Here is a 27,566-nt window from a genome sequence, read left to right on the forward strand (position 1 = left end):
TGCCTGCTGAAACCAGGACAGATCCTCTAAAATGATAACACCGAGGAATTTAAAGTTGCTGACTCTCTCCAGCTCCAATCGTCAGATGTGGACTGGCTCATGGACCTCTGGTTTCCTCCTCCTGAGGTCAACAATCAGTTCCTTGGTCTTGCTGACACTGAGTGAGAGGGGGAGATGTTATTGCCAATCTGAACTGATAGGGTTCTGCAAGTGAGGAAATCAAAGATCTAATTGCATAAGGAGGTATTGAGGCCAAGGTCTTGAAGCTTATAGTTTAGTTCTGAGGGGATGATCGTATTAAATGCCAAGCTGTAGTCAATGAAGAACACCCTGATGTATACTTCGCTGACAAGATGTTCCACCTTGGAAGCTTAACGATTTAGAACATTTCTTTACAGAATCCAACCCACAATGGTGAAAAAGATCAAATTTTCTTAGATAAAAGGCTTGCAGGTTAAAGGAATTTCACAATGCAAATGATGGTTGACAACGTTCATCCAGGCACAAGAAGCTGTGTATTTAATCTGCATGGCATAGAATGGATGTGCAAAATGAAACAAAGGCGCCAATCCCCAATGCTGGTAGAAGTTTCTTTCGGGACATTCTCAAGTTTTACTTAGCATCTATGTGATTTGCTTTTGCAAATTTTAAGGTGATCTTAGCCAGCTGAATTATTATGGATACAAAATGGTAGGCTATTTACTCAGAAAACGTAAAAGCCTTTTGAGGCATATGTAAAAGTCCTTCCAGCATAAACTAGCCAGTGATTACATATAATGTAGCATTCATTTGTAGGTTTAAAAACAGGGAATTGAGCAGACAGGCATGCCACTCAGAAAAGCTACAAGAAAAAACATACTCTATGGAAGTGTAAATACAGTGCAACAGGGATAAACCTACTGCAGCACAAATGGACGAGGATTTGTAAATTCCAACACTGGATATGTGGACTGTCTTACTAAACAGGAAGCGAGAAATAAATGCTTCCAAAACAAAACTGAGCACATACAGAAAATTTTACGGAAGAAAAAGAAATCAATGAGCAAATTTATAATTAATCATAATTACATTTGTAGCCATTCAGATCCAAATTTACTTGATGTCAAGCTATTGTCCACTGTAAATAAATCTTTGAAATATTGCAATATCCTTTTGACAACACCACTGTATTCCAGCTTCTACTTGTCAAATTCCTTCAGGTACTGGAAACTTGCCCAGTTTAACAAAACTTATTTTTACTGTTTGTCTCACAGGAGTCCAACGTTTAGAAGTAAAACTGGAAAGCTGCCAGCACAGTGCAACAACGCTGCAGTTTAAACAACAGCCTTGCAAAACATTTGACCAAGCCCTGCAGATACAGATATACTATTTTAATTTTACTAAGAGCAAATCGTAGGCCTGTTAATTGCAACATTACTCCACTGGTTCTGGCTAAGTGATGCAAGAGAAATCTGGAGATGGAAAGTTTTCACTAGACAGATGGAAATTAGACATAAATTAGCTATGAGTAATGAGGATGAAATGCTTGGATTGACTCAGTGTGCAACATCGACCCTTGTCATTCTTTCCCACTCAATGCAAGTTTCTCAGCATTGTGTTGCAACAGGCCCAACAATACATAATGGTGGAAGTAAACGTCTTGTTTTAAACCTTACGCTGAATTTGTTGATGCAAGTCTATACACCTTAGTGTTGCCAACTTCATTCAAAAATTAATGTAACCAGGAGTGAAACATTTTAGCAGTCATTTCCTGCAGAAATCACAAAACTGGAGCAAGCAAAAAGGGGCGTCCTTGTATTCTGAGGCTGCGTCCTCTCCGTCCTACCAGACATGAGTAGCCCTGTGTTCATGATAGCATCACACTGCTCACAAATAGTGACTCCTTACTACTTCCTGATGTTGACATTTTAGAGCTTCAACCTGCTCTAGTGCGACAGGAATCACGGTGACACCGTGTAGATTGGGAACCCTATAAAAAGTTACACGGCCTCTATCAGTGCCTCCACAGCAGCTGCCAGCTAAACTAGTACGGGTAGTCACTATGTGGGAGGGTGTCTCTGCTCCACAGCAACCAAGTGCCCATGAGATGCTGAGCGAAGGCTGGGTCACTGTGAGAGATTGGTGAAGGAGGTCTGACCTTTCATCAGTATCTCAGACCTAGCCTCCTTTGTATCAGCTGGACAAGCGGGCCAAACCAACTCCAAAACCAAGCAATCACCTGCCTGGAGAGCAACTTCCGGCAGCTTACGTTCACATGTCTATCAGCGTCGTTCTCTCCGCTGACTGACGCCACTCAAGGCACCTACAGTGAAAACCTATACAACTTGTGGTGTTGGTTGTCATTCCTCTCTTTTCGGTCTCTATCACCCGTACCTGGATTGAACATCACACTGAGTAAATACAGGAACTGTGCTCTGCTTCTCCACAGCAGCCAGTGCTGCGCTGGGGTATGTGGCTCTCAGCACACATTGGCACAGACCAACGTGTCATTAGCTGTGCTATCTTGATTTGGGCCCGATGTGAAACAAACAGATCCTTTTAGTCAATGTGTGCAAAACTCCCTCTCCTGTGTCAAACACACAATTCTGCAGTGAGCCAAATGATCATTGCCAATAAAGCCAATGGCAATTTGGCTCATCAAAAAGCACAAAGTGACAATTTCCAGAATGACATTTCCTTCCTTGCTGGATTAATTAACTAGAGGTTTTGACAGAGTTAACAGACAATTAGAACAGTAAAAGCTGAAACTACTCAGTGTTACGAATGATGAACAACTCTGATGGGCAGAAGGGTGCAAAGTCGCCCCCCCCCCCACCTTTGGAGAAATCGCAGATTGCTACTATTTCAAGGCTGCTACCAAGGAAATGAAAGGGACAAAAGGAAATCTGCCAAGACAGTTGTTATTGATAAACAGCTCATGTCAATTAATGAGAGAGAGACAATGCAGAGATACACAAAGTGGAATGTCTCCTCCTAACAAAAGCGGAACGGAACCACTGATTACTGCTATTGTCTTTTGGAGAAGGTTTGTGTACTAGGTACTGTTCTATTCATTGAAACCCCTCAGGGGGCAACCAGAGTGGGCTGGGTTTGATGGGTTGCATCATCCCAACCTGATTGACACCTGAGACCCCGTGAGTGGGGATAAAAGTAGGGTCTGGGGAAACACCCCTCAGACGCACCAGGAGAGACGCTACGAGACCGGTGGGGGCTTGTGTGTGTGTTCACCCTTGCCTGGGTGACGAGTCCACCACGGAACGGTCTAGCTAAAAGACGGAAGGGTCATACGTGAATGGCCACAACAACAACGCATCGACGGATCAAGATTGTAAAGGAAAGTCGGCAAGTCAATAGCTGTTACTGTTCTCTCTCTCTCTCTCTCTCTCTCTCTCTCTCTCCCTCCAACAATTGCAACACAGCGACCAACAAAACCGCAGCCTGCATGAACTGAACTGAACTTTATATTTCCATTGGACAATTCATTATCCCCTAGACAACGATAGAGCTTATTTCTTATTGATTATTATTATACCCGCACTTTTAGGTTTAGTATTGATGACGTATATTATCTGTATATTTGCATTGATATTATTTTTGTGTATTTTTATGAATAAATACTGTTGAAAATAGTATCACCAGACTCCAACGGATACTCCTATCTTTGCTGGTAACACACCCAGTTACGGGGTTCGTAACATCAGTCAGTTCTGAGTAATGGTTCTGATGAACTTAAATCAGGACACTGGGACGGGTCTTCGGTTACGTGTTTTGATGAAAGCTCGTGACCATGAAACCACTCCCGATCGAAAATATTGACAATTCCTTTTCTCTTTGACTCACTTCATTCTCCAGCCGATTGTTTGTTGCTCCGGGTTCTCCCATGTAAGTATTCCTGTTTTATTTACATTTTGCAGAGTCTGCAATATTTATAACTGATGGATCCTGATATGAAATTGTGTCAAGTGTTTTCATGTGGCATTATCTGGAGATGCAGATTTTACCCTGTTCTCGTCAGTGGAAGGATTCAAAGTACACTCTTCTTTGAGTGAGTATTGATTCAATAGTAGCGACACGGAAAGTGGAACTGTAATCGGAAGGGGTTTTACAATGTGAACATTCTCTCATAATTTTGGAACTAACAGTACCATTGATTTCAGATTTTAATTCTTCCACCCACATTAATAAAACCTTGCAGATAAACAGACATTTTTGGTCAACCGCACATTAAAACAAGCTGGATGACTACTGAGAATCCGTTTCCAAAGAAGCGAATGTGCAGGAATTTAGCCAGCAACTGCAGCTTGTCACAAAATCTGCACTTTGGCAAAGCCCCTGATGGAGGGGGAGGCGAGCGTGATGATTGAGAACTCTGCGCTGCTACCCACACAATGTGCAGAAACTACTACATGTCAATTCAATTAAACATTGCACAAGGTGATCTTCAGTTCGGGGAAGTTTTCAAGCTCACCTTTGTACACGCTCCAGTTCTGGATTTAATTCTAATGGAAACAGAGTTTACTGCTCTATCTACGGATCCTAGATTTGCCAATAAAGCTTCTGAAATGTGGCATACTGTAAAGATGGAATATTTTTCTGGACAAGTATGACCATTACAATCAAACCAATCATCCCTTATTTTTCCACATGCTGCAACAAAGTCAGATTTTATCTGTAAGTGATCTCTCAATACAGTGAGTGGGATTCAGCACAAAACAATTCCTTGGATTAAAATACAAATATTCCTTAACTTACAAAAACTTTTGCTATAACTCTTTAGGGCTGAATGTTCCAATTTATAAAGCTATTTTGTAACTTGAACAGTGCCCCACTCACTACAAAAAGGTAAATATGGTACTACATTCCCACATTTTATTTTTCCCAGACATCAATTTATGAATTTTCACTTGATGAAACATTTTCCAGGAACATATCCCTTTCATAAACTAAAGAATGGCTGTAATGTCTTTAACACAGAAAAAGAAGTCCCACGAGAGTTCACAGGAATATCATAATATAGAATTTGGAAAGGCAACTAAGATTGGAAAAATAGTTAGGATTTACAAGGTGCCTGGAGGCATTAGTGTAAAGAGAGAGAGAGATGGAAATCCACAAGCTTATGGAGAAAGCTTCAAAGATAAAGGCCCAACCATTATTGGCAGAGCAACGAAAATCAGGAATCAGTAGCTGATCAGAATTGGAGTGACACAGAGAATTCAGAGGACTGCAAGGATGGTGAAGGTAACAAACACGGGGAGAAACAAGGTGGTAAAGAGGTTTCAGACCTAATGTATTGCTGGACAGGTGGCCAATGCACAGGGTGACAGGTGAATGTGACTGGTAGTGTGTTAGAATAAAGGCGACAAAAAATTGGATGAGATCAAGATTACTGATCTCATTTTGAACTGTCTTTTTTGCCCTTTTCATTGAAATGAATTGACTTTATTTCTTCCATCCTTCACATACATGAGTAAAAATCTTTACATCTCCGTCTGAATGTGCAATGTACAAATTATAGTCATTTGTAATAAATAGCATGTACAGTAATATCCACAACAGAACAACTTAGAAATACAATTGTGTCCGCTTGAACTAATCAGTTTGATGGTCTGGTGGAAGAAGCTGTCCCGGAGCCTGTTGGTCCTGGCTTTAATGCTGCGGTACTGTTTCCCAGATGGTAACAGCTGGAATAGTTTGTGGTTGGGGTGACTCAGGACCCCAATGATCCTTCGGGCCCTTTTTGTAAATGTCCTGAATAACGGAAAGTTCACATCTACGGATGCGCTGGGTTGACCGCATCATTCTCTGCAGAGTCCTGCGATTGAGGGAAGTACAGTTCCCAAAACAGGCAGTGATGCAGCCAGTCAGGATGCTCTCAATTGTGCCCCTGTATTAAGTCCTTAGGATTTGGGGACTCATGCCAAACTTCTTCAACCGCCTGAGGTGAAAGAGGGACTGCTGTGCTTTATTTCACCACACGGCTGGTGTGTACGGACCACGTGAGGTCCTCAGTGATGTTTATGCCAAGGAACTTGAAACTGTTCACCCTCTCAGCCCCAGATCCATTGATGTCAGTAGGGGTTAGCCTGTCTCCATTCCTTTTGTAGTCCACAACCAGCTCCTTTGTTTTTGTGACATAGAGGGAGAGTCTGTTTTCTCTTTTTCACAGTAAGTGTTTTCAAACAACCTCATCATTCCTGCTATTCACAACAATTTAAAAACTTACATTCTGCAAAAGTAAGCACAATCAAATGATCACAGCCTACCAACTATGAGCTGCTGTCATCACACTAAAATTACACAAATGCTAAGAATGATGAATATGTTAAAAAGTATGTAAATATGCATATCTTACCAAAGTGAAAGAATTTCGGCTGATTTTGAAGTATATCTAATTTTAAATGCTTCAGTTATAAATTACAGAAGACTATTAGATCAATTTAATGATACTCTTGCTAATTCGCATCCATATGATTTACCTGGTAACTCCAATGTGCCTGGACAAGGTTTCCCATGTGCTGCCTGCAATAGAAAAGATAAGGCTATTGTTACAATCAGTAGGCTGCTTGTCCGCTTTTTCTATGTCATTCCCACAACATAACACAGTTCACTGTTTTACTTCATCATTAATCCTTCCGCTCTTCCAGACAACAAGACACTAATTGTCCTATATGAATTATCCAAAATGTGTCATTGGCATTATGGTTATTACATTTCTTCCAATGAAGGTCACGGATTTAACAAGGACAAAATTTCTGTTTACTTACTGCCATTAAATAGTTAGGTAGACAACTTCATCTGATACTATATACAAATTAAGTCAGGCTATTGTTAGCCTTAAAACACCACCCTTTTATCAACTGTAATTAAGAGTGTTTTGTGAATCCCTGATATAAATTTCTCATATTATTGAAACTTTTTAAGCTACCGTACAATAGTATGCAAAAGCCTTAGGCAGATATATAGCTAGGGTGCCCAGTGCTGTAGTAATTTTATGTATTTCACTGTATTGCTGCAACACAAAAAACAAATTTCATGACAAGTGTGAGTGATGATAAATCTGATTCTGATACGGGCCTCTATTGTGCACTGAGAGTGGGAAGGGGGCAGAGGAGGGGAATCATGGTTAGGAAAAGGGGGAAGGGAGAGGGAAGTTCCAGAATGACATTATGTAATGATGAATAAACCATCTGATGCACCTTGCTTGGTGTCTCAGGGCAATGTAGATAACCACATGAAACAACACTAAAGCTTTCCTTGTGTGACACTGTTCCTCCTGAAGTAACTATTTCCCCCTTTCTGTCCTCTGGGAATGGCATCGATTTATCCAGGGGCTAAAACAAGATGAACAACACAAAAGCCATTCACATGCACTTCCCTTGAGAAATCACTGAATACTGATCCAAAGCAAGAAACTTGGATGTTCTTCACACGTAAACCTGAACAATGCCAGTGTCAAGCACAAGGAACTGGATTCCATCTAAACTCATATCGACCGGCTCAGGGTATGGCAAGCAGACGGCACTGAGTGATCAGAAGCATGCATGGAAACATCTACTCTTCCAAATGCCAGAAATATGCCTCGGTGGTGACTCCAAATAACTCTTTAAGATGTTTCTATAAAAAATTCAGACTGGGAAAAAATGTAGCCCAGTAAAACAACAAGACATGTGCAAAACTGTCGGTACTTATCCACAGGTGATTTCCATAAAGGAAATCAACTCTTAAAATATTATTCTTATTCTTAAAATTTATTGCAAATATATTATACATAAGACTCAAGTGTCATCATTGCCAGCAAAAAAAACCTATCGCTCCATTTGCTAATATGATTCACATTATATCATTATGATATCAGTTTTCCTTTCACATACATTCCATCGACAGTCAGTCAGAAACTTTTAAAATGGGTTCCAATCCTTAGCAGTGGGAAAGTTCTAAACTTGTGTGAGTAGGTGTGCATCTTGGAATCTACCAGTCGACACCTATTGATTACAGACACCAGCTTGCACAGGAAGACCAGCAAGTTACAAGGAGATTGATGTGCATTTCTCAACTAGTTGTTGATCTTCCCGTAGCAGCCAATGTTTGGCTTATTCAATGCTCCTGTGAGCAACCATCGACGAACATCCATTTCTCTAACTTCTGGTAACATATTCCCCATTCTCCTTCCCTCTTCTTCTATTCCCCATTCTATCTTCTTACCTCATCTCCTCACTTGCCTGTCAGCTCACCCCGGTATCCCTCCTCCTTCCCTCTCTCCCATGATCCACTCTCCTCTCCTGTCAGATTCCTTCTTCTCCAGCTCTTCGCCTCTTCCACCTACTACTTCCCAGCTTCTTACTTATTCCCCCTCTCCCAACCATGTGGCTTCACCTATCATCTTCCAGCTTGTCCTCCTTCCCTTCTCCCACCTTCTTATTCTGACATCTTCCCCCTTCCTTTCCAGTCCTGATGAAGGGTCTCGACCCAAAACTCTTTATTCATTTCCATAGATGCTGCCTGGCCTGCTGGGTTCCTTCAGTATTTTATGTGTTGCAACCAGTATTGGTATTGGTTTATTATTGTCACATGTACCAAGATACAGTGAAAAGCTTCTTGTGCATACTGTTTATAAAATCAAATCATTGCACAATGCATTGAGCTAGAATAAAGTACAACAACCATGCAGAATAAAATGTAACAGTACAGTTCAGGTAAACGATAAAATGCAAATCATAAAAAGCCTATTATTATGCAACAGTCTGAGCTGAACATCAGTGAAGACCACAGAATCTCTTTTCAGACTTTCTTGACAAACATCGATGGACAACAGCTCTCTTATAGCAGTCTGGATGGATCTGTTGGAGGATCCTTCTCACTTGCCATCTGGTTTTGGTGCTTATTTGAAGGTTCTGATGGTAAGGCACTCAGCTAAATTACTTCAAAGCTTGCCTTAGTAACTGTGCAATAGCATTCAGAGTCTCTTTTCTGCACCAGGCTGCAAGGATATTCATGCAAATCACAACCCAACTGTCAACAGCTTTTAAAACGACCCTTGGCTGTTATCCACCGTGAGCATGAAATCAGGAAATTAGAATATGTTGGTTGCCTTCCTTTTGAGAAGTAATTCCAGTGCCTCTTCACTATGGTAGCTGGTCCATCCCTGGAACATTCCTCTCACATCCCTGGAACATCTGGACAGCGAACATCAAGATACTCTTTATCGATTACATTTAATACCATCATCCCCTCAAAACTAATCAGTAAATTCCAAGACCTGGGCCTCAATGCCTCCTTGTGCAATTGGATCCTGGATTTCCTCACTTGTAGACCCCAGTCAGTTCAGACTGGCAAAAATATCTCCTCCACAATCTCATCAGGAGTACCGCTGGTATGTGAACATAGTCCCCTGCTCTACTCACTTTACACTCTGACTGTGTGGCTAAGTACAGCTCCAGCACCATATACAGGTTTGCTGATGACACCACCGTTGTGGGCTGTATCAAAGGTGCTGATAAAGGAGGGGGACTGAAATTTTGCTTGAGTAGTGTCACAACAACAACCTCCCACTCAATGTCAGCAAGACCAAGGAGCTGATTGTAGACTTCAGGAGAGGGAAACTAGAGGTCCATGAGCCAGACCTCATTGGAAAATCAGAGGTGGGGAGAGTCAGTAACTTTATATTCCTGGGTGTTACTATCCCAGAGGATCTGGCTTGGACACATCATATAAATATAATTGCAAAGAAAGCACAACAGAGCCTGTACTTCCTCAGGAGTCTGCGGAGGTTTGGCACGTCACCAAAAACCTTGACAAACTTCTATAGATGCGTGGTGTAAAGTGTGCTCACTGGCTGCATTACGGCCTAGTATGGGAACACCGATGCCTTTGAGCTGAAAACCCTACGTTGGACACATCTACATGAAATGTTGCCATAGAAAAGCTGTATTCATCATCAGAGATCCTCAGCACCCCAACAATGCTCTCTTTTTGCTAATGCCATCAGGTAGAAGGGTACAGGTGCCTCAGGACTCACACCACCAGGTTCAAGAACAGTTACTACCCCTCAACCATCAGGCTCCTGAACAAATGTGACAACTGTACTCATTTTATTTCTGGTGTTCCCTCAACCTTGTTTCATGTTATTTCATGCTCATTATTTATTGCTATTTGTTTATATTTGCATTTGCACAATTTGATGTTCATTGATCCTGTTTTCAGTTACTGTTCTACAGATTTGCTGAATATGTCCGCAGTGAAAAGAATCTCAGGGTTGTAATTGGTGACATGTATGTTCTCTGATAATAAATTTTACTTTGAACAGCAATCCCTACTGTTAAAGCTGATCAGAATGGCACCCTTCAGGGATTAGAATGTCTTGTTTCTGCATATGGTGATCCCCTTGAAATCCTATCCAATAATGGTTCACACTTCACGGGATCTAGGGTACAAACATGGGCTGCCTCCAATGAGTGCACGGGTGGTCCTTTGTGTCCACCATTACCATCAGGCCAGTGGTCTGACTGAGTGAATGAGTGGCCTATTAAAGCAGCAAATCTGTTTACCTCCATATCTTATCTGGATGGTTACCTGTCCTTCCCAGTGTTTTGTATAGTTTGAAAGGAGGCACTCCATTTTTGTTAATGGCACAACAATCTATTACTTTTGTTCCTGACAAAGGGCAGATAAAGAATAAAGAGTCAATGTTCCAGACTGAGGCTACATCCACACTAGACCGGATAATTTTGAAAACACCAGTTTCGCAAAAAAACGGTAGGCGTCCACACTAGGCATTTTTAGAAGTATCTCTGTCCACATTGAAACGGATATTTTGGCGTATCTCCTCCTACTGCGCATGCGCAGGACACATCTACCGAGAGCAAGCAACATGTTTGGTGTCGTATCTTGCCGTGAAAGACTGGGTGTGCGTTTGTTCAGTTACAGACTAGAAAAGCGTAAACGACGGACAGCTGTTGGCTCTCGCGGAGGAGAACTTAAAAGTAAAAAAAACAAATGCTGGAGCGTATGGAGGTAACTGACAGAGAATTCACAGACAGTATGACCCGGCTGACAACAAACGTTGAAAAACTGACTAACTCTGTTGCATTAATAAAGCACCTTGTTAAATGTATAAAGCATGTCTGCATCAGTATTATCTTGTATTTCCATACAATGTTATATTAGGCTGTTACACATCTATTGTCAGAAAAGTACTTGCATAAATAGGTAAACCACCTTCATACGAGCAAGGACAGAAAACAGGGCAAAGTGAGTATACTTATTTATTCAGTAAGTTGTGGGTCAAAGTATTTGGTGAGTACATTTCTAACTCTTCACTCTTGCCGTCTGTTCTGAAATTGTTAGGTTGTGTCCAAGAAAACAATGAAATGGCGCGCTGCCGTCACCATCTGTTCCGGCACATCACGACAACATTTTCAGATTTCTCCGGTTACCCCGTCCACACTGCTCCGCCCAACCTAGCGTTTTCAAAATTACACACTATGGAGAGCGTTTCTGAAAATCTCTGGTTTCGGGGGACAAAAACACAGTTTTAGTGTGGATGGAGGGTAAAAACAAAGAGAGAAAGCTTTGGTTATGGATTTATCCGGTCCAGTGTGGGCGTAGCCTGAGACCCTTCATCAGTGTACTACGTACTTCGATTCCCAGCATCCGCAGACTTTCCCTTGTCTGGGCTGATGAAGAGCTGATTCAGTTCTGTGGGGGCAGGAGGGTAAAGTGCTTGTGACATAGCCATCTTTTTGTTACTCTTTTCCACAGATGCCGCCTGGCCTGCTGAGTTCCTCCAGCACTTTGTGGGTGGGGCCTCGGGTGATTTCACAAGTCGGAATTCCGAGTTCCCCTGACAACAGCGACAATCAAGCGGCGGCTGAGAATCGTGAGCCCTGAAATCCTTGTGACTTACTACGTAGCATTTTGTGTGGTATACTGGTGCTTCTATTGTATGATAATAAATTTGGATCAAGTTACTTTGTTGTGTTTGTACGCTCATTACCACATCTCCGGGATGCTTGAGTTTATTTATTTATTGGGATTTAGCACAGAATAGGTCCTTCCGACCCTTCCAGATATCCCGCTCAGCAATCCCACGATTTACTGCTCATCTAATCACAGGAATCCACAAGCATATTGCCCCTGATATGGGCAGGTAGTAGGGCAGTGTACAACAGTCAAAGCCGGCAAGGTCACAGATGTGGACAGCCATCCACACAAGGAGACCGCAGGAGCCCATCCTTTCCGGCAGGCTGAGGAAAGGAGCAGCCCGACAGGGAGGCTGAGGGGTGAACGGGCAGCAGGATGCTGCAACTGGGGATCTGCAAGCAAGCAAGGACAAGCCCAGTGCAGGAAAGGTCGGGGGTCTGGGCCAAGCACGTAGAGAGGGTTGGTGGAGCACACAGCCGCTCAGCTTCCAGAGCTCACAGTTTCTTGTGAGATCTGGAGGAGTATTCCTACCCTGAGAGTCGGATATCTGCAGGAGGAAGTCCACTTTATTCCCACTTTTACTCCACTTGCTTAATATCAGGACATCGCAAAGGGAGGAGAGATTAGCAAATTCGGTACACATTCACTGTGTTCACTCACACTCGGGTGGGCTGAAGCAGATGTTTGCCCACTGCCTCCTCATTTCTGCCCCCCATCCTGCCGCTCTCACCCTGATCCTCCGCATCCTTAAACATCCTCTCTTTAGAGCCCCGTCCTCAAATCATACCTCCCTCCCTTTGCCTTCCCATTCGCATCCACCACCTACCGCAAGTGAGCCCGTGCGGTCCAGCCTTGAGAACACCTTGAGAGGGCACTCTGCTGCCTGGTGCAGGGTACGTCAACCCTAGAATTATTCTCCACCATTCCCTCCTTGTTGCTACAAGTCGCAGTGTGAATTCTGTCCAAGTAGAGCAGGGGTTCCCAACCTGGGATCCCCAGACAGAGGTCCATGACATTAAAAAGTTGGGAACTCCAGATCTAAGGCCACTTTGAAAGTGATCTTCAAGCCTTGACAACTCCAGAAGCAGTTCAGGGACCAGTAACAATCGCAAGATATGATTGCTTTCAATGTTACAAAATCCTTTGGCCCTGACAGTTGAAATTGACTGTGGCACTTCTCTACCAATCGTGGCTACCTGAGGAAATATGGCTCTGTCCTATATCTGCTACATGATGGCACACAAACTGTGATCCAACCAAACAGTCCAAAACAGACCCATTCCTAGATCAGACTGATATCAGGCAAGGCTGCACCATCACTATATCCTGCTCTGTATCAGCAAGTATTCCAGTGTAGCTCACCTACAATACTGTAGCTCACCTCCAGCAAACTGCCTGCTGCAGTGGAGTTACCGTCTGCAGAACAAACGGAAAACATATCAACGTTTGTCTCCTCCGCTCCAGAACCATGCTGTTCTAACCTCAGTGAATACAGGAGAGTGGTCCTCAATAACAATCATCCACAAGACAAAAGGACTCCAACTACGTGCTCCTATTATACAATACAACCCTTCTACAATGATGAGGAAACCAACATCTACTGGAAACCATCGACCACTTTTCATATTTTGGGAGACAACTATGCAGTAACTGACACTGTTTCCTGGTAGGCATCGATGATGAAATTAGCTATCTGGACTTCAAGACAGATTAAAGCGTCGAGGTGCGAGAGATGAAAATGCTCACTGCTGCACTCTAGCTAAGATCCTCCACGTGAGCCTGTCCTGTCTGCCTCTGTTTGACCCAAATTCCTCACTTCTCACTGCTACCATCGGGTGTGCGGTGAAGGAATCTTGGGTCCCACGCTACCAGGTGCAGGAGTGGTGGTTGTTTCCCTACAACCACTAGGCTCCTGGACCAGCACGATGGCTTCACACCTCAGTGCTGAACTGACTGCACCGCCTGTAGATTCACGCTCAGCAACTCTGCCTTTGCTATGTATAGTTTATCACTGCATTTCTTTTTTGTCCTGTGAGTACCTGCAAGAAAATGAATCTTAAGTTTGTATATGGCATACGTACTTTGATAATAAATTTACTTTGAACCTTTGATCATCTTCAGAGCCCCAGCAAAGCCTGCAGTCATAAAACAAGCCTCTGACCACTTGAAGAAGAGTGTATGGAGATGACGAACTCAAACCGTGCACAAACTATATGGTCTGCCAGGCCCTCCCTATAAACTTCAGAGGAGTCACCATATGCAGCAGAGATTTTATAGCACCGGAGAGATATCACTAACATGGCCCCTGGATTTGACTTCCCTTCTGGTAGCTTTCCCAACATCAGTATCCTCTACCAGATCAACAACCCCAGCATTGGAATTGTCCTTACACTTAGTCATCTTCTTTGGGCAGGCCAATTTGCATGCTTGATTCTAAACTCCCAAGATACTGGATTCCTATCACCAGTACCAGATATTCCTACCTTTTTTCCAAAAATGTATTAACAAACAATTAGCAGGATGTGTGGAAGAGGTCAATGTATGTAATCCTGAAGATTGGTACAAAGAAAATCAAAATATTTCTGCGTTGGTAAAATAGAAATGGCTTACAATTCTGAGTGCCTTTGCGTGATTGACAGACGGATAGAAGTAAATGTTGGGGACAGATGTGTGGTGTGTATCTAGAAGGTGGGGACAGGTGTGGGGTGTGTATCCAGAAGGTGCGGACAGGTGTGGGGTGTGTATCTAGAAGGTGGGGACAGGTGTGGGGTGTGTATCTAGAAGGTGGAGACAGGTGTGGGGTGTGTATCTAGAAGGTGCGGACAGGTGTGGGGTGTGTATCTAGAAGGTGCGGACAGGTGTGGGATTGATGGGCTTGCTTTGTTGGGATCCATCATGGACCCGATGTGCTAAATGTTTCTCGGTATCATAATAAATGATTATTAGAGTACGTATCTTCAAGAGGATGCAGAGAATGTCTGGAGGAAACATATAGGAAGATGGTGGAATTGGCTGGAAGGGGTGTTAGGGTGGGTTTAGAGTGATCAGCATGAGGAAATGAACCACCACTGTTGTAGTGAGTTAATGGTACAGTCTACAAGCTGGTCAGGAGATAGAAGGATGGAGGGAAGGGGATGTTTGGGGTCTCCTGTTGAGGAAGTTGCAATGGCCCATCTCAAAGTAATCTGTTGATGATAGATATTCGCTGCATCTAGGCAAGGTACGTCAGATCAAGCAACACGTCCAGAAGCTCCATGCCTTGGGCGATATTTCCAATCCCTGATATCGAGCAGGTAAATCCCTCTGTTGATCACCTTGATTTTCTCAGCAAAACACAAAATGCCATCTGATTCATCAGCCTCAAAAGACATTCATCTCACTGAGAATTTAAAAACTACTTAATACACAATCTTCCAAACGGAAATGAGAAAGCATTCCATGGTCGCTGGCATGTCTTCCATCTTTTGTTTGAAACAAGATGTGTTCTTCCCCAAAACAATAGGGCAATGTGAATTTTGAAACAAATATTTAGCAGGTATCAAAGTTGTTATATTATTAAGTCTGTACTTCATGGAATTTGCAGCCTCTGTTAAACTCAATGCTGAAAAAACTGAAAATTTCTTGAAACAGGTAAAAAAAAAAATCACCACAAGCAAGTCAGCAAACAGCTCAACAGCTAGTTCTCCGAGCTCTTCTATCCTTGTCCCTGCCCTGTGCTTCCTTTCCCACCTGCTCCTTGGTGGCCTCGTGACTCTTTTACAACAGCTGCTGGTATAAAACCACTCAAGAGTTATTCAGAAAAAAATACCGTATGTAAAAGTGACAACTTTTTCAGAAGTCTCTTAATCATAATCAGTTCAGAATTCCCAATGATCAAATCGTCAGAAAAACTTCCAACTAAAAATTTAGCAATTTACTAAATTGCTAAATCTTGTTCCCAATTTACTAAATCTTTGGGAACAAGATTTACAGACTTCAATTTTTGAGGAAACTTGGATTGAAATTTTTTAATTGGTTAACACTTCATCATTATGTGCCTGTCATTCCCTCTTACAATTTAAGGTGGTTCATAGGGCTCACATGTCTAAAGATAAGCTATTTCATTTTTATTCAGATACATCTCCTTTCTGTGATCGATGTATTAATGGAGAATGTTTTATTAATTCACATGTTTTGGACATGTCCAAGCCTTGAAAGATACTGGAAGGAAGTACTCCAAACTTTCTCAGTACTTCTCAAGGTAAATTTTAAGCCTAACCCTTTGACCACATTATTTGGTATTGTTGGAGGAAGAGACTTTATTTTGGAGACATCTGATTTGCATATTTTGGCTTTTATTTCTCTAATAGCTAGGAGAGCGCTCTTGCTTAAATGGACGGATGCTGTTCTGCCTACTCATGTTCAATGGTTACGGGATGTTATGTCATGCTTAAATTTAGAGAAGATCCGTTGTTCAGGTTTTGAATCTAGCCAAGACTTTTATACATTGTGGGGACCATTTTTGAGTTACTTTCAAAACCTTCGATTTGTTGTAAAAGTACAGATGTGGCTAATAATATATTTTATTATATGATAAGGGTTTCTCCCCCTTTTTCTTGCTTTTCCTAACAGCTCTGACTTCGGTAGTGGATTTAGATTTTGTTCTGTATAACAAAATTATTATATTTCAATATTACAATTTAATTTAACTTTTATGAATACAGGGTTTTATGATTGCAACTGTATTTTTAATACAATGTATTTGGTACTATTTTATTTTTTTCTTTTGATTTATATATCTTCTTGTACTCTGTATGCAGAAACTAATAAAAATATTGAAAGAGAGAGAAATATTGAAAGAGCAATTTACTCCTTTGGAAAGCAATTTCTCAGAACTCTTCTTTCAGCAGGGCTGTAACTCATCTTAATGGTTTTCAATAAGTTTTCACAAAGAGTATCATCTAAATAATTGGTTACTTGGGGAAAGAAATAAATGCATACACTAAAGTTATTACGAACTCCGTGGAGCGTGTGGGGACCCTCCAATATCCAGGCATTCCTTTTTTTTTTCTCTTTCTTTTTTTTTTAATAGGGATGTTAGGGGGGAGGGGTTAAGGGGAGGGGGGCTGGGTAACATTTTTTTTTCTCATACATATTTATTCTGTAACTATTTGAAAACAATAAAAAAAGTTTAAAAAAAAAGAGTATCATCTAAGATACACCCTATCCTCGTTATACGCGTCTTCAGACTATGCAGGTTCACAGTTATACTAGTAACCTATTTCTACCAACTTCTCCTTATATGCATCCAAAACACAGTTATGCGAGGAGCACTGCTTTCCCGCCAATACAAGTCACGTGCGCACGCCTCACAGTCTCACTCCTGCCAGTCTCGCATTGGTTTTGGCAAAGTGTGGATGTGCGATCTTGCGTTCCTAAACTTTTGTTGGTTTTACCTACAGTGCAGTGATTCTGTTCTTGAAATATTTAACTATCCTTCCTGAGCGTCCAATGTCAAGTCCTGGGCCATCAACCAAGCAGCAGAGAACCGCTTTGACACTTGAAAAAAAGTTAAATTTTGAAAAGTTAAAACTTGAAAAAATTATAAATAGGGCAGCGTCAGGTGAAGGTAACACAGCTCTGGGAAGCTACTTCGGCCTGGGTGAGTCCACAATATGAAATAAAGAAAATTGCTGAGAAAATAAAAAGTGCAGTGGTTGATTCATCACAAGTGTCTTCAAAGATTGTTACCAAAATGCGTAACCCGATTATGACAAAAACAACTCTTAGTTCCGATCATCTTCGTGTGAAAGCTTTGGAAATTTATGGTCGCCTTTGTTCAGAGGCTAGTGAGGAAGTGTCAAGTGATATTGTTAGCTTTAATGCAAGTAGGGGATGGTTTGCTAAGTTTGTTAATCGTCACAGTCTCCACAACTTAGCTGTGCGTGGTGAGCATGCTAGTGCTGACCACGAAGCTGCTGAACGCTACCCTGAGCAGTTGCGGGCTACGATAGCTGAGTTAGGCATCACACCAAAGCAGGTGTTTAACGCAGACGGGTCCGGCCTTTTTGGAAGCATATGCCGAAATGCACTTACATAAGTAAGGATGAAAAAACTGCCTCAGGTTTCAAGGCAGCAAAAGATAGATTGACTTTGCTTATGTGTTCCAATGCTGAAGGAGACTGCAAGATGAAGCCTCTCTTAGTTTATCATTCACTGAACCCCCATGCTCTTAAGGGTTTGAGTAAGAATATGTTTCCTGTCCACCGGGCAGCTAACAAGAAAGCATGGGTCACTTTGAAGATTGGTTTGCTAATCATTTTGCTGTTGAGGCTGAACGCTACTGCTGGGAACAGAATCTTGCCTTTAAAGTTCTTTTGTTGCTTGACAATGCGCCAGCCCATCGTAAACATTTGGACAGCATTCATCCTAACATAACAGTGTGTTTCCTGCCGCTGATTTAACAACTCGACCAAGGTGTGATATCCACATTCAAGGCGTATTTTTGATGGCAAACTATCTCTCGGATGCTGAAAGCAACAGACAATTTTGAAAATCCCGGGAGTTTACCAATGGTGAGGGAATGGTGGAAGTCCTTCAACATCAGACATGCCATCAACAACATTGATGAATCCTGGAAAGAGGTCAGGTCTTCCACTCTCAATGGAACGTGGAAATCAATTTGGGCGGAGGGTGTGCCTCAAGGGGTTTCCTGCCTTCACTGCAACTGTCCAGGATTGTGTGGCCTTGGGCTGTAAAATTGGTGGGGATGGATTCTCAAATCTCGAGACTGCTGACGTGGTAGAACTCCTGGATTCTCATGATGAAGAATTAAGTGTGGATGACCTTCTGCGTTTAACTCAGACTGAAGGTGATAACAATGAAGTGGAAAGTGTCGAGTTGCAGGTGAAGGATTTTACGGTGAAGCAACTGGCAGAATTTTTTAAGGCTGTGGAACACTTGGCACAAATGGCGATGGACATCGACCCAAGTTTAGAACAGAGTCAGCATTTCAGTCGATCCTTCTTCCCTACAAGCAAATTTGTGCTGAAAAACAAAATGCTGCCAAGCAAACAACCCTCAGCACTTTCTTCAAACCGGTGTCATCTCCTGCTGCCAGCAGTCCTAAGAGCTCTGAGTCTTCCTTCACCCTTTGCTGTCCTTGATGATCCTGACGACCCACAACCCTCCACCTCATTCACATAAAGCTGCCCGTTACCACAACAACCACTCATCTCCCAGAGCCAACACACCTGCCACTGTTGGTACACCCTTTTAGGTTAACTTTGTATGATTTATTATGTTGAATATTACCTTAAATTGATGAAATATAATACAAATGTTGCCTTGTGGTATTGCTTTTGTGTCATATTGGTATGAAAATGTGAATTAATTACAGATAACACATACTTATGAAGCCCTCTGGAACGCATCCCTATTTTCTCCATTTAAATAATTATTTTCATTATGCGTTTCCACATTATGCGTCGACTACGAGGAACGTATATAACATATATAATCCTGCATATAATGAGGATAGGGTGTATTAGCTATTCTTTCCCATTGAGATACCATAATCTTTAGAGCCAAGCCATTGCATTACTTTTTTTTAATATCGTTTTAACATGTAACTTAACATAGGTTACAAATGTCTTAATATATGCTTGCTTCAGTAATAAATCTGGTGAATATACAATTGTCACTACTTCAGAGATAAGTTATTGTGTGGAGGTTTTATACGTTTCAATGCAGAGAGGCTGAACAAATCCAACCAATACATTATCAAGGTCAAAAAATACCTTTTTCTCCAATTAAATCTTGAAGCTTACTGAATAGACTTCTGTGAGAATTGCTTAAGTTTTAACTTAATCATAAATCCAACTCCCAGTTCCATTATCCAATCACCTATTGCAGACTACAATAGATTTTCAGTGACTGTAACATCAAACCAGTGCAGATCATCACTTCCTGCTAATTCCACAAAGCGATAGTGACATGGAACCCACTGTTGCATTGTTAGATTTTTGTCTTTTGTTCCCATCCCGAGCCCTACTGAAAACACTTTGACCTTCACAATCACACAAATCAATTCATGGAGATGTGGAATCATAGACCAGATCCCTATTGAAGAATTTTCCCTGGCTGTATATCGATGCAATGCATTTATCTCCGAAAAACATGATCCAGGATTCAATCTCCACTCCAGAGACCCCAGCACAAAACCTGAGCTGAAAAGTCACTATAGTGCAGTAGTGGTACTGCAAATAACATGTGTTCAGCGCTGTAAAAGGTTTGCTTGCCCACCGGGGAGCTGATAGTTGGAGGGTTCTCCCAGCCTAGTAGCCAACTTCCACTCCACTAAAGCACCAAAAAACAGATGCTCTCTACATTTACCTCATAGGTATACGTGAACTCCTGGTGGAAGCAATATCGCCCATTCTTCTGCATTACAATCAAAACAGATTTTCACTGTACTTTACTGGCCATTAAGCACTTAGGACACCTTGCTCAGGTTCCATGTACAATCAAGTAGTCCTTTGTACCTTTTTGTCTACTCCCCGTGGTCTCTGAAGGGTGTTTGGAGCAACTTAAAACACACTCACATAGTTTGGAAGATCTTGTTGAGGGCATAGAGAAACACTTCCCAACCCCCATCCAATGCCAACCTCATGGGGCTGGAAATTCCCAGTTGCTGTGGCGGTTTCATATATCGTACTATGTTTGTGTCCACTGCACAGAATTTTATCAAACACCAGTGGCACACTTTCAGCATTTTTTTTTGCTTCAGGGACTCTCTATGACATCTGTCAGCAGTTGGAAATGCTTGTCCTCGTATTGTACACAACGATTCGATGCATCGCACACTTAGCAGGACTCATTGAGAGAGATAAAGTCAGCTCTGGAGTTAGTTAAAGGAGGTGAATCGTTACTTGGACCAGTTCCAAAGAGTCTAGAGTCAGGTGGGGATTAATGATGGGCAGTTGGAATAGCTGACTCTTGCTCCCAGCGTTGCTTCCTCATTCACTGATGGTTCCAAGTGGCGTGATTTCCAGTGCTGTTGACGTCCATTGCAAGGTGGAGCAGTACATGTCACTGTTACACACTGGAGCTCGTTGCAGCCATCACAAGGGCACCATGGGAAAAAAAAACACAAAATAGGGTTCTTCCACCAATGAACCCAAGGGGTTAGGATCTGTATAAAAGCCTCTTTGATCTTTCACTGATGCAATGTTTGATAAAACACAAGTGATAACGATATATTGCAAGTGAATGCACTGAATTTCCTGGTACAATGAATGACGGTGTGTCCTGATCTTATACATCATACTGTAATGTTCAAAAAGTTGCTCTCGATTACACCAATCGGCCCAAACAAAAGCAACGCAGGTGTTGGAAATCTAAAGTAAATACTGGAAACACTCAGCAGGTCAGGCAGCATCTATTGGAAGAGAAACGGGATTCACTCTATGGGAAGAGGTTCAGCTGTGTTTCTCTTCACAGATGTCACCTGATTTGCATGGTTTTGTTTTATTACCACCGCCCAAAGTCAGCACACTCGTTCACCCGGACACGGAGAAGAGCCTGAGCTGAACTCTCATCCCATGCATCACAGGCAGAGGCACAGCCCTGCGTGAGCCCAACGACCTTGTACAGAGACATTTAAATATTCCAAAAAAGAAAAGTTTGTTAACAGGGCAGAAGGCGAGATGAGGCTTGCGGGCAAGTCAAGCAAGGATCACACTGAATGGGGCTAGTTTTGAGGGGCTGAATGGCCTGTTGTACTATTTTTCTGTGTCCTTGCATTCTTAAGTGCCGTAAATGAGCCCAAACCATTCTATTGCTACAAAACACTAATGACTGAGTGACCTGGACATGTTCCCACGTGCCCTTCGGAGTTCATTCCCCAAGGGGTGATTATACCCATACAGAAATGCATGTATAGAGCTAAGCAAACATTAATTTTGGCACACACTTACTGTGTGGGCAAGAAAGACTCAGAAATGTAGGCCTCCATTAGTCTCGATAGACCATGGATTTGCACCTTGGAGAGTTTCCAGGGCGCAAGCCTGGGCAAGGTTTTTTTTTAATGGAAGACTGGCAGTTATCCAAACTGCAAGCCTCCCCTCTCCACGCCACCGATGTTGTCCAAGGGAAGGGCAGTAGTCTCAGAAATAAGTAGACCACATAAACGGGGTGACGTTGGGTTAATTAATTTGCTTACGTTTGGCCAGAATTAGGAAATCTAAGTAGAACACTTTCACACTCTCTGCAGACCCTATCAACATTGAAAAGTTTTAATATACTGACTAAAGCACCTCACGCATCAGATACTTGAATTAAAAGAGTTGGTTGGGATCGACCATGGACGTTGCGTCCCCAACTGTCTACGTGATATGCAGGCCAGGGCAGCAAGATATGGAGAGCAAAGTGTTGCCCATGCAGTAGGCTCCCCCTCTCCATGTAGCTGATGAATCCAAAGGAACGGCAGAGACAGTTTGGCACCAGCGGCATCGCAGGGGTTGACTCTAATTCTTGATTATTCCTCAGGGTTTACTCCCAAAGTCTTCCACATGAGAGGTTAAACTAAATACTTCTTGAGTAAAGGACGCGCAGTTTCACAGACTGGACCATCACTGAGTCAGTCAGCTGCCCAATACCACACCACCTCCCCATGTCCTTTATTACTCACTTCCCATTACACACATCCACAATGGTTTCAATTCATCACCAGGTTCTATAGAAAGGTCGTCTGAAATTCTGAATTTTAACAAGATATTTTTACTCATGTCCCACAAATGCTTCAGATTAAAACTGAAATGTAATAAAGTGTTCGTACATTTTAATGAGGTCTAATTAATTTAGCTGATCAGTTTGATTGTGATTTGCATAGTTTTTCACTCTATTCTGGGAGTAGGCTGACAACTCACAGTACTGAGAACAGAACTGAAGATACGTTTTCTTCGATTTAGCATACTGCATAACTTTGTTCCGTGGCGTATGGGGTGTCCAGGGAGGGGTGGCACCTGTGGTGAAGGGTCTTGTTGTGTCCATTCTGCGGTAGATCATTCAAGCTTTGGTCCCCACCAGACACTCAGTTCTCACCTGCGGCTCCAAGTAGCTGTTCGACAGGCGGGTGAGGGAAGCCGGCAGCCTCATACCCCAGTGAGATAGGGACCTGCCTGACGTAGCACACAAAGACAGCTTCGTCAGACTGGGCAGATAAGACCTACAGTGAGATCCAACGGCCAGGAAGGCGGTACTGCAACGCTCCATGGAGGGCGAAAGGCATGACAAGGCATAGAAGACATTATGGTCATCCATTACAACCAGGAAAACCCCAGGTTGCGATGCTTGTTCGTACCACTGGACCCGGACCTCTGAGGTAGAGAGGGTGGAACTGCACATTTAGTCGAGATATGACTGTACTGGTATCAGTTGCAAAGCTCTCTCTCATCTTGACTCTTAAGAACCAAGCCAATGGCCAAAACAGAACAGCTAAGAGTTAGCCTTTAGTTTGCATCCAAATTTTGTTTGACAAATTAATCCAACTGTGTCTGAAGCACTGCTCATCTAAACTATGCCTCTGGGGCAGGGCAGCCTCTTGAGGGGAATTCTAGATCAAAGCCAAATAAGATAACTTGCCCCTACCCAACTTGAAAGGGTAATAAAGAGGTCAACTTAGTAGGATACAAACAATCCATTACTGCATAGCACTGAATCATTTTTTTCTCAAGTTGCAATAGTGAACCATATGAACACAGTAGCATAGCGGTTACAGAGTTAGCAACCTACGTTCAATTCCCACTGCTGTCTATGAGGAGTTTTACATTCTCCCCCATGAGTTTCCTCTGCGTCCTCCCTCAATCTAAAGACTTACGGGTTAGTAGGTTAATTGGTCACATGGGTGCAGTTGGGCAGCATGGACTTTGTGGACAGGAAAGGCCTGTTACCATTCTAGTCAAGATGGCACCTGCGTACAATGCTCTTTAGGTCAACTTCTTCTGGATAGATCGTGGAACCATCTTTTTCAGTTCTTTTATGTCTTTTATGTTTGTCTCTCTTCTTGAATGTGATTCTGGAACTGTTGAAGACTGTGTTTTGCTGTTTGGAGATCATTTGGGTGTTCCAGCAGTCTCTGATTTGGAGGGATTTGGAGGCCAATGTGCCTGATCTATTTTGTTCATTTTTTTTCTGCAGGAAGAGGAATTTGGGGGTTGATCTGCTTGATCCATTTTGTTTGTTTTTTTTGTGTGGGAAGAGAGATTAGGGTGGAGGGGGTGATGTGTCTGAGGCATTTATTTCATTTTTTGTGAGGGAGGAGGGATTTGGCAGTCAACGTGCCTGATCCATTTTTTTTAAACAGGGAGGGGGGATTTGGGGGCTGATGATCGTGCTGCTTTTCTTTTCTTTCTTGGTTTCATGGCTACCTCACGTACTCCTCATACAAACTCAGCTCCCTCCTACCATCTGGGAAAAGGCACTGAAGCATTCGGGCTCTCACGACCAGACTATGTAACAGTTTCTTCCCCCAAGCCATCAGACTCCTCAATACCCAGAGTCTGGACTGACACCAACTTACTGCCCTCTGCTGTGCCTATTGTCTTGTTTATTATTTATTGTAATGCCTGCACCATTTTGTGCACTTTATGCAGTCCTGGGTAGGTCTGTAGTCTAGTGTAGGTTCTTTTGTGTGTTGTTTTAAGTAGTTCAGTGTAGTTTTTGTACTGTTTCATGCAGCACCATGGTCCTGAAAAACCTTGTCTCGTTTTTACTGTCTACTGTACCAGCAGTTATGGTCAAAATGACAACAAAAAGTGACTTGACTTGACTTACCTGGAGAATTGAAGAATTTCAGAGTTGCATACAGTGCTTTGATAATAAAATGAACCTTTGTTACCATGTTGTATCTCTAAATAATTAAATAAATTCCCCAGAAATGGATTGATAAATCCTTGTAAGCTTGTTCATCAGTATGCAGAATTATAAATAGTTCCATTACCATTGTTTGATTACTTATACCACTGCAATTTAAAATGTCAAACAGCTGCAGGATAGTAGAAGAAATGCAGACAGAGAAACTGCGACCAAACATCAGTGTAATAAAAGAATTTATATTTTCCCTTTTATAAATATTTAACTCATCTTAGATGCTGTATTGCCAAGAGATCAAAACACTTCATCTTTTCCATCAGACTATGTTAACTTTGTCTTCCGCTTTTGAACCAGCGAATAAAGAAACACTTTTCATGTTTTGCAGAGTTTATATTCAACTCTGATATCTCATTTATATTTAGCCTTCCTCAGATTGTTAATGATTTACAAAGATTTATGACTTACAAAAATTATTTCATAAACTTTATTATTCCAGTACACTAATTATCATCAGCAAAAGCACAACCCAGTTTGAGAAGTAATACAAATATTTCCAGAAAATACAGCAAAATGCAAAACTAACTGCATGAAAAATAATCGTTTCAGCATTACCATTCCCACAGCATCTGAAAATTTAGCCTGATTTCACCACTTGTCAAAATAGATCATTAAAAACTTAGGCAACACAAAATAAATTACCAAAAAAAACTTGGGCAACACATGCAAAATGCTGGTGGAACTCAGCAGGCCAGGCAGCAGCTATAGGAAGAAGTACAGTCAACTTTTCGGGCTGAGACCCTTCGTCAAGACAAACTGAAAGAAGAGATAGTAAGAGATCTAAAAGTGGGAAGGGGAGGGGAAGATCCGAAATGATAGGAGAAGACAGGAGGGGGAGGGATGAAGCTAAGAGCTGGAAAGTTGATTGGCAAAAGGGATACGCAGCTGGAGAGGGAGAGGATCGTGGGACGGGAGGCCTAGGTAGAAAGAAAGGGGGAGGGGAGCACCAGAGGGAGATGGAGAACAGGCAATGAGTGATTGTGAGAGGGGAAGAGAAAGAAAGAAAGAAAGAAAGAAAGAATAAATAGATAGATAGATTGATAAGGGATGGGGTAAGAAGGGGAGGAGGGGCATTAATGGAAGTTAGAGAAATCAATGTTCATGCCATCAGGTTGGAGGCTACCCAGACGGAATATAAGGTGTTGTTCCTCCAACCTTAGTGTGGCTTCATCTTGACAGTAGAGGAGGCCATGGGTCGACATATCAGAATGGGAAAGAGATGTGGAATTAAAATGTGTGGCCACTGGGAGATCCCGCTTTCTCTGGCGGACAGAGCATAGGTGATCAGCGAAACGGTCCCCCAGTCACCAGCCTTTCGTGTGTGTGTGTGTGTGTTGCTTGAATTTCCAGCATCTGCAGATTTTCTCGTGTTTGCATTGAAAACTTATCTTTGTATTAACCAAAGCACGTTACTTTAACAGAGTAGATTTGTCTTGAAATTGAACTGAAATATCACACAGATGTTGAAGAAAAGTAATGAGAACGTGGAGCAGCTATTGTTAATTCTGTCCGGTCATCAGAGGTGAATAGGAACATTTTCACTTCCAGGTGACCTTCTAAGTTACACATTGGGCTGGCAACCTTCCAGGATAGTCCTGAAATCATTGCTACTTAAACATTGTTTGATATATCCCCGAGTTTCCTTGGAGCATTAAAATACTTGTGCTTTTTTCCCCGTTGACTTTGCGTATTTTTATTTACTGGTTATGAAAGTACAAGGGAAAGAGAAGGCTTCACCTGCTGATATGTTGGGAGAAGGAGTTCAAGTGAAGAAATGTGCTGAACGATGTCCAGCTGAGGTTTGCTAACGCAGTCATGTACTTTCCTAAACCTGGATGGGTGCTGCTGTTGTTCGATCATGGAACAACATGACGTGAGCCGCGTATAACTGTGTGGCTAAGCACAGCTTCAATGCCAAATTCAAGTTGGCTGACGATTCCCACTGATGGTGATGGATCAGCATATGGGGGGTGTTTGAAAATCTGGCCGAGTGTTGCCACAACAACAAACTCTTACTCCATGTCTGTAAGATCAAGCAGCTGATTATTGACTTTAGGGGGAAGAAATCAGAGGTCCATGAGCCAGTCATTGCAGGATTAGAGGTGGAGAGGTTTAGCAATGTTAAATCCCTTGCTATTATTATTTCAGAGGACCTGTCCTGGGCCTATCATGCAAGTACAATTACAAAGAAAGCACAGCAGCATCTCTACTTTCTGAGGAGTTTGCAGAGATTTGGCATGACATCTAAAACTTTGACAAACTTCTATAGATGTGTAGTAGAGAATATATTGACTGGTTGCATCACAGCCTGGTATGGAAAAACCAATGCTCGTGAATGGAAAATCCTACAAAAGGCAGTGGAAATGGCCCAGTCCGTTATGGGTAAAGCCCTCCCAATCGTTGAGCACATCTACATGAAGCGGTGTTGCAGGAAAGCAGCATCCATCATCGGGGACCCCACCACCCAGGACATGCTCTTGTCTCACTGCTGCCATCAGGAAGGAGATCCAGAAGCTTCAGAATTCACACCACCAGGTTCAGGAACAGTCATTTACCCCTCAGCCATCAGGCTCCTGAACCAAAGGGGATAACTTCACTTGCCCCATCACTGAAATGTTCCCAAGGACTCCTCATCTCATGTTTTCAGTATTAATTGCTTAGTTATTAATTATTAATGTCTTCCTTTTCTATTTGCACAGTTTGTTGACTTCTGCACTCTGGTTGAGCATCTTGGTTAG

The 27,566-nt window shown here is 42.3% G+C and overlaps 1 protein-coding gene across 1 annotated transcript in view; it reads right to left on the reverse strand.

Annotated features, from left to right (window-relative positions):
- Nucleotides 1-27,566, reverse strand: part of piezo1 (piezo type mechanosensitive ion channel component 1 (Er blood group)) — a 285,867-nt gene that overhangs the window by 127,704 nt on the left and 130,597 nt on the right. Inside the window, exon 4 of the mRNA XM_073070242.1 lies at nucleotides 6,477-6,519. Coding sequence (XP_072926343.1) covers nucleotides 6,477-6,519 — 43 coding nt within the window. The remainder of the gene's footprint in view (nucleotides 1-6,476; nucleotides 6,520-27,566) is intronic.

Source organism: Hemitrygon akajei, chromosome 17, assembly GCF_048418815.1.
Source record: "Hemitrygon akajei chromosome 17, sHemAka1.3, whole genome shotgun sequence".
Taxonomy (NCBI): Eukaryota; Metazoa; Chordata; class Chondrichthyes; order Myliobatiformes; family Dasyatidae; genus Hemitrygon; species Hemitrygon akajei.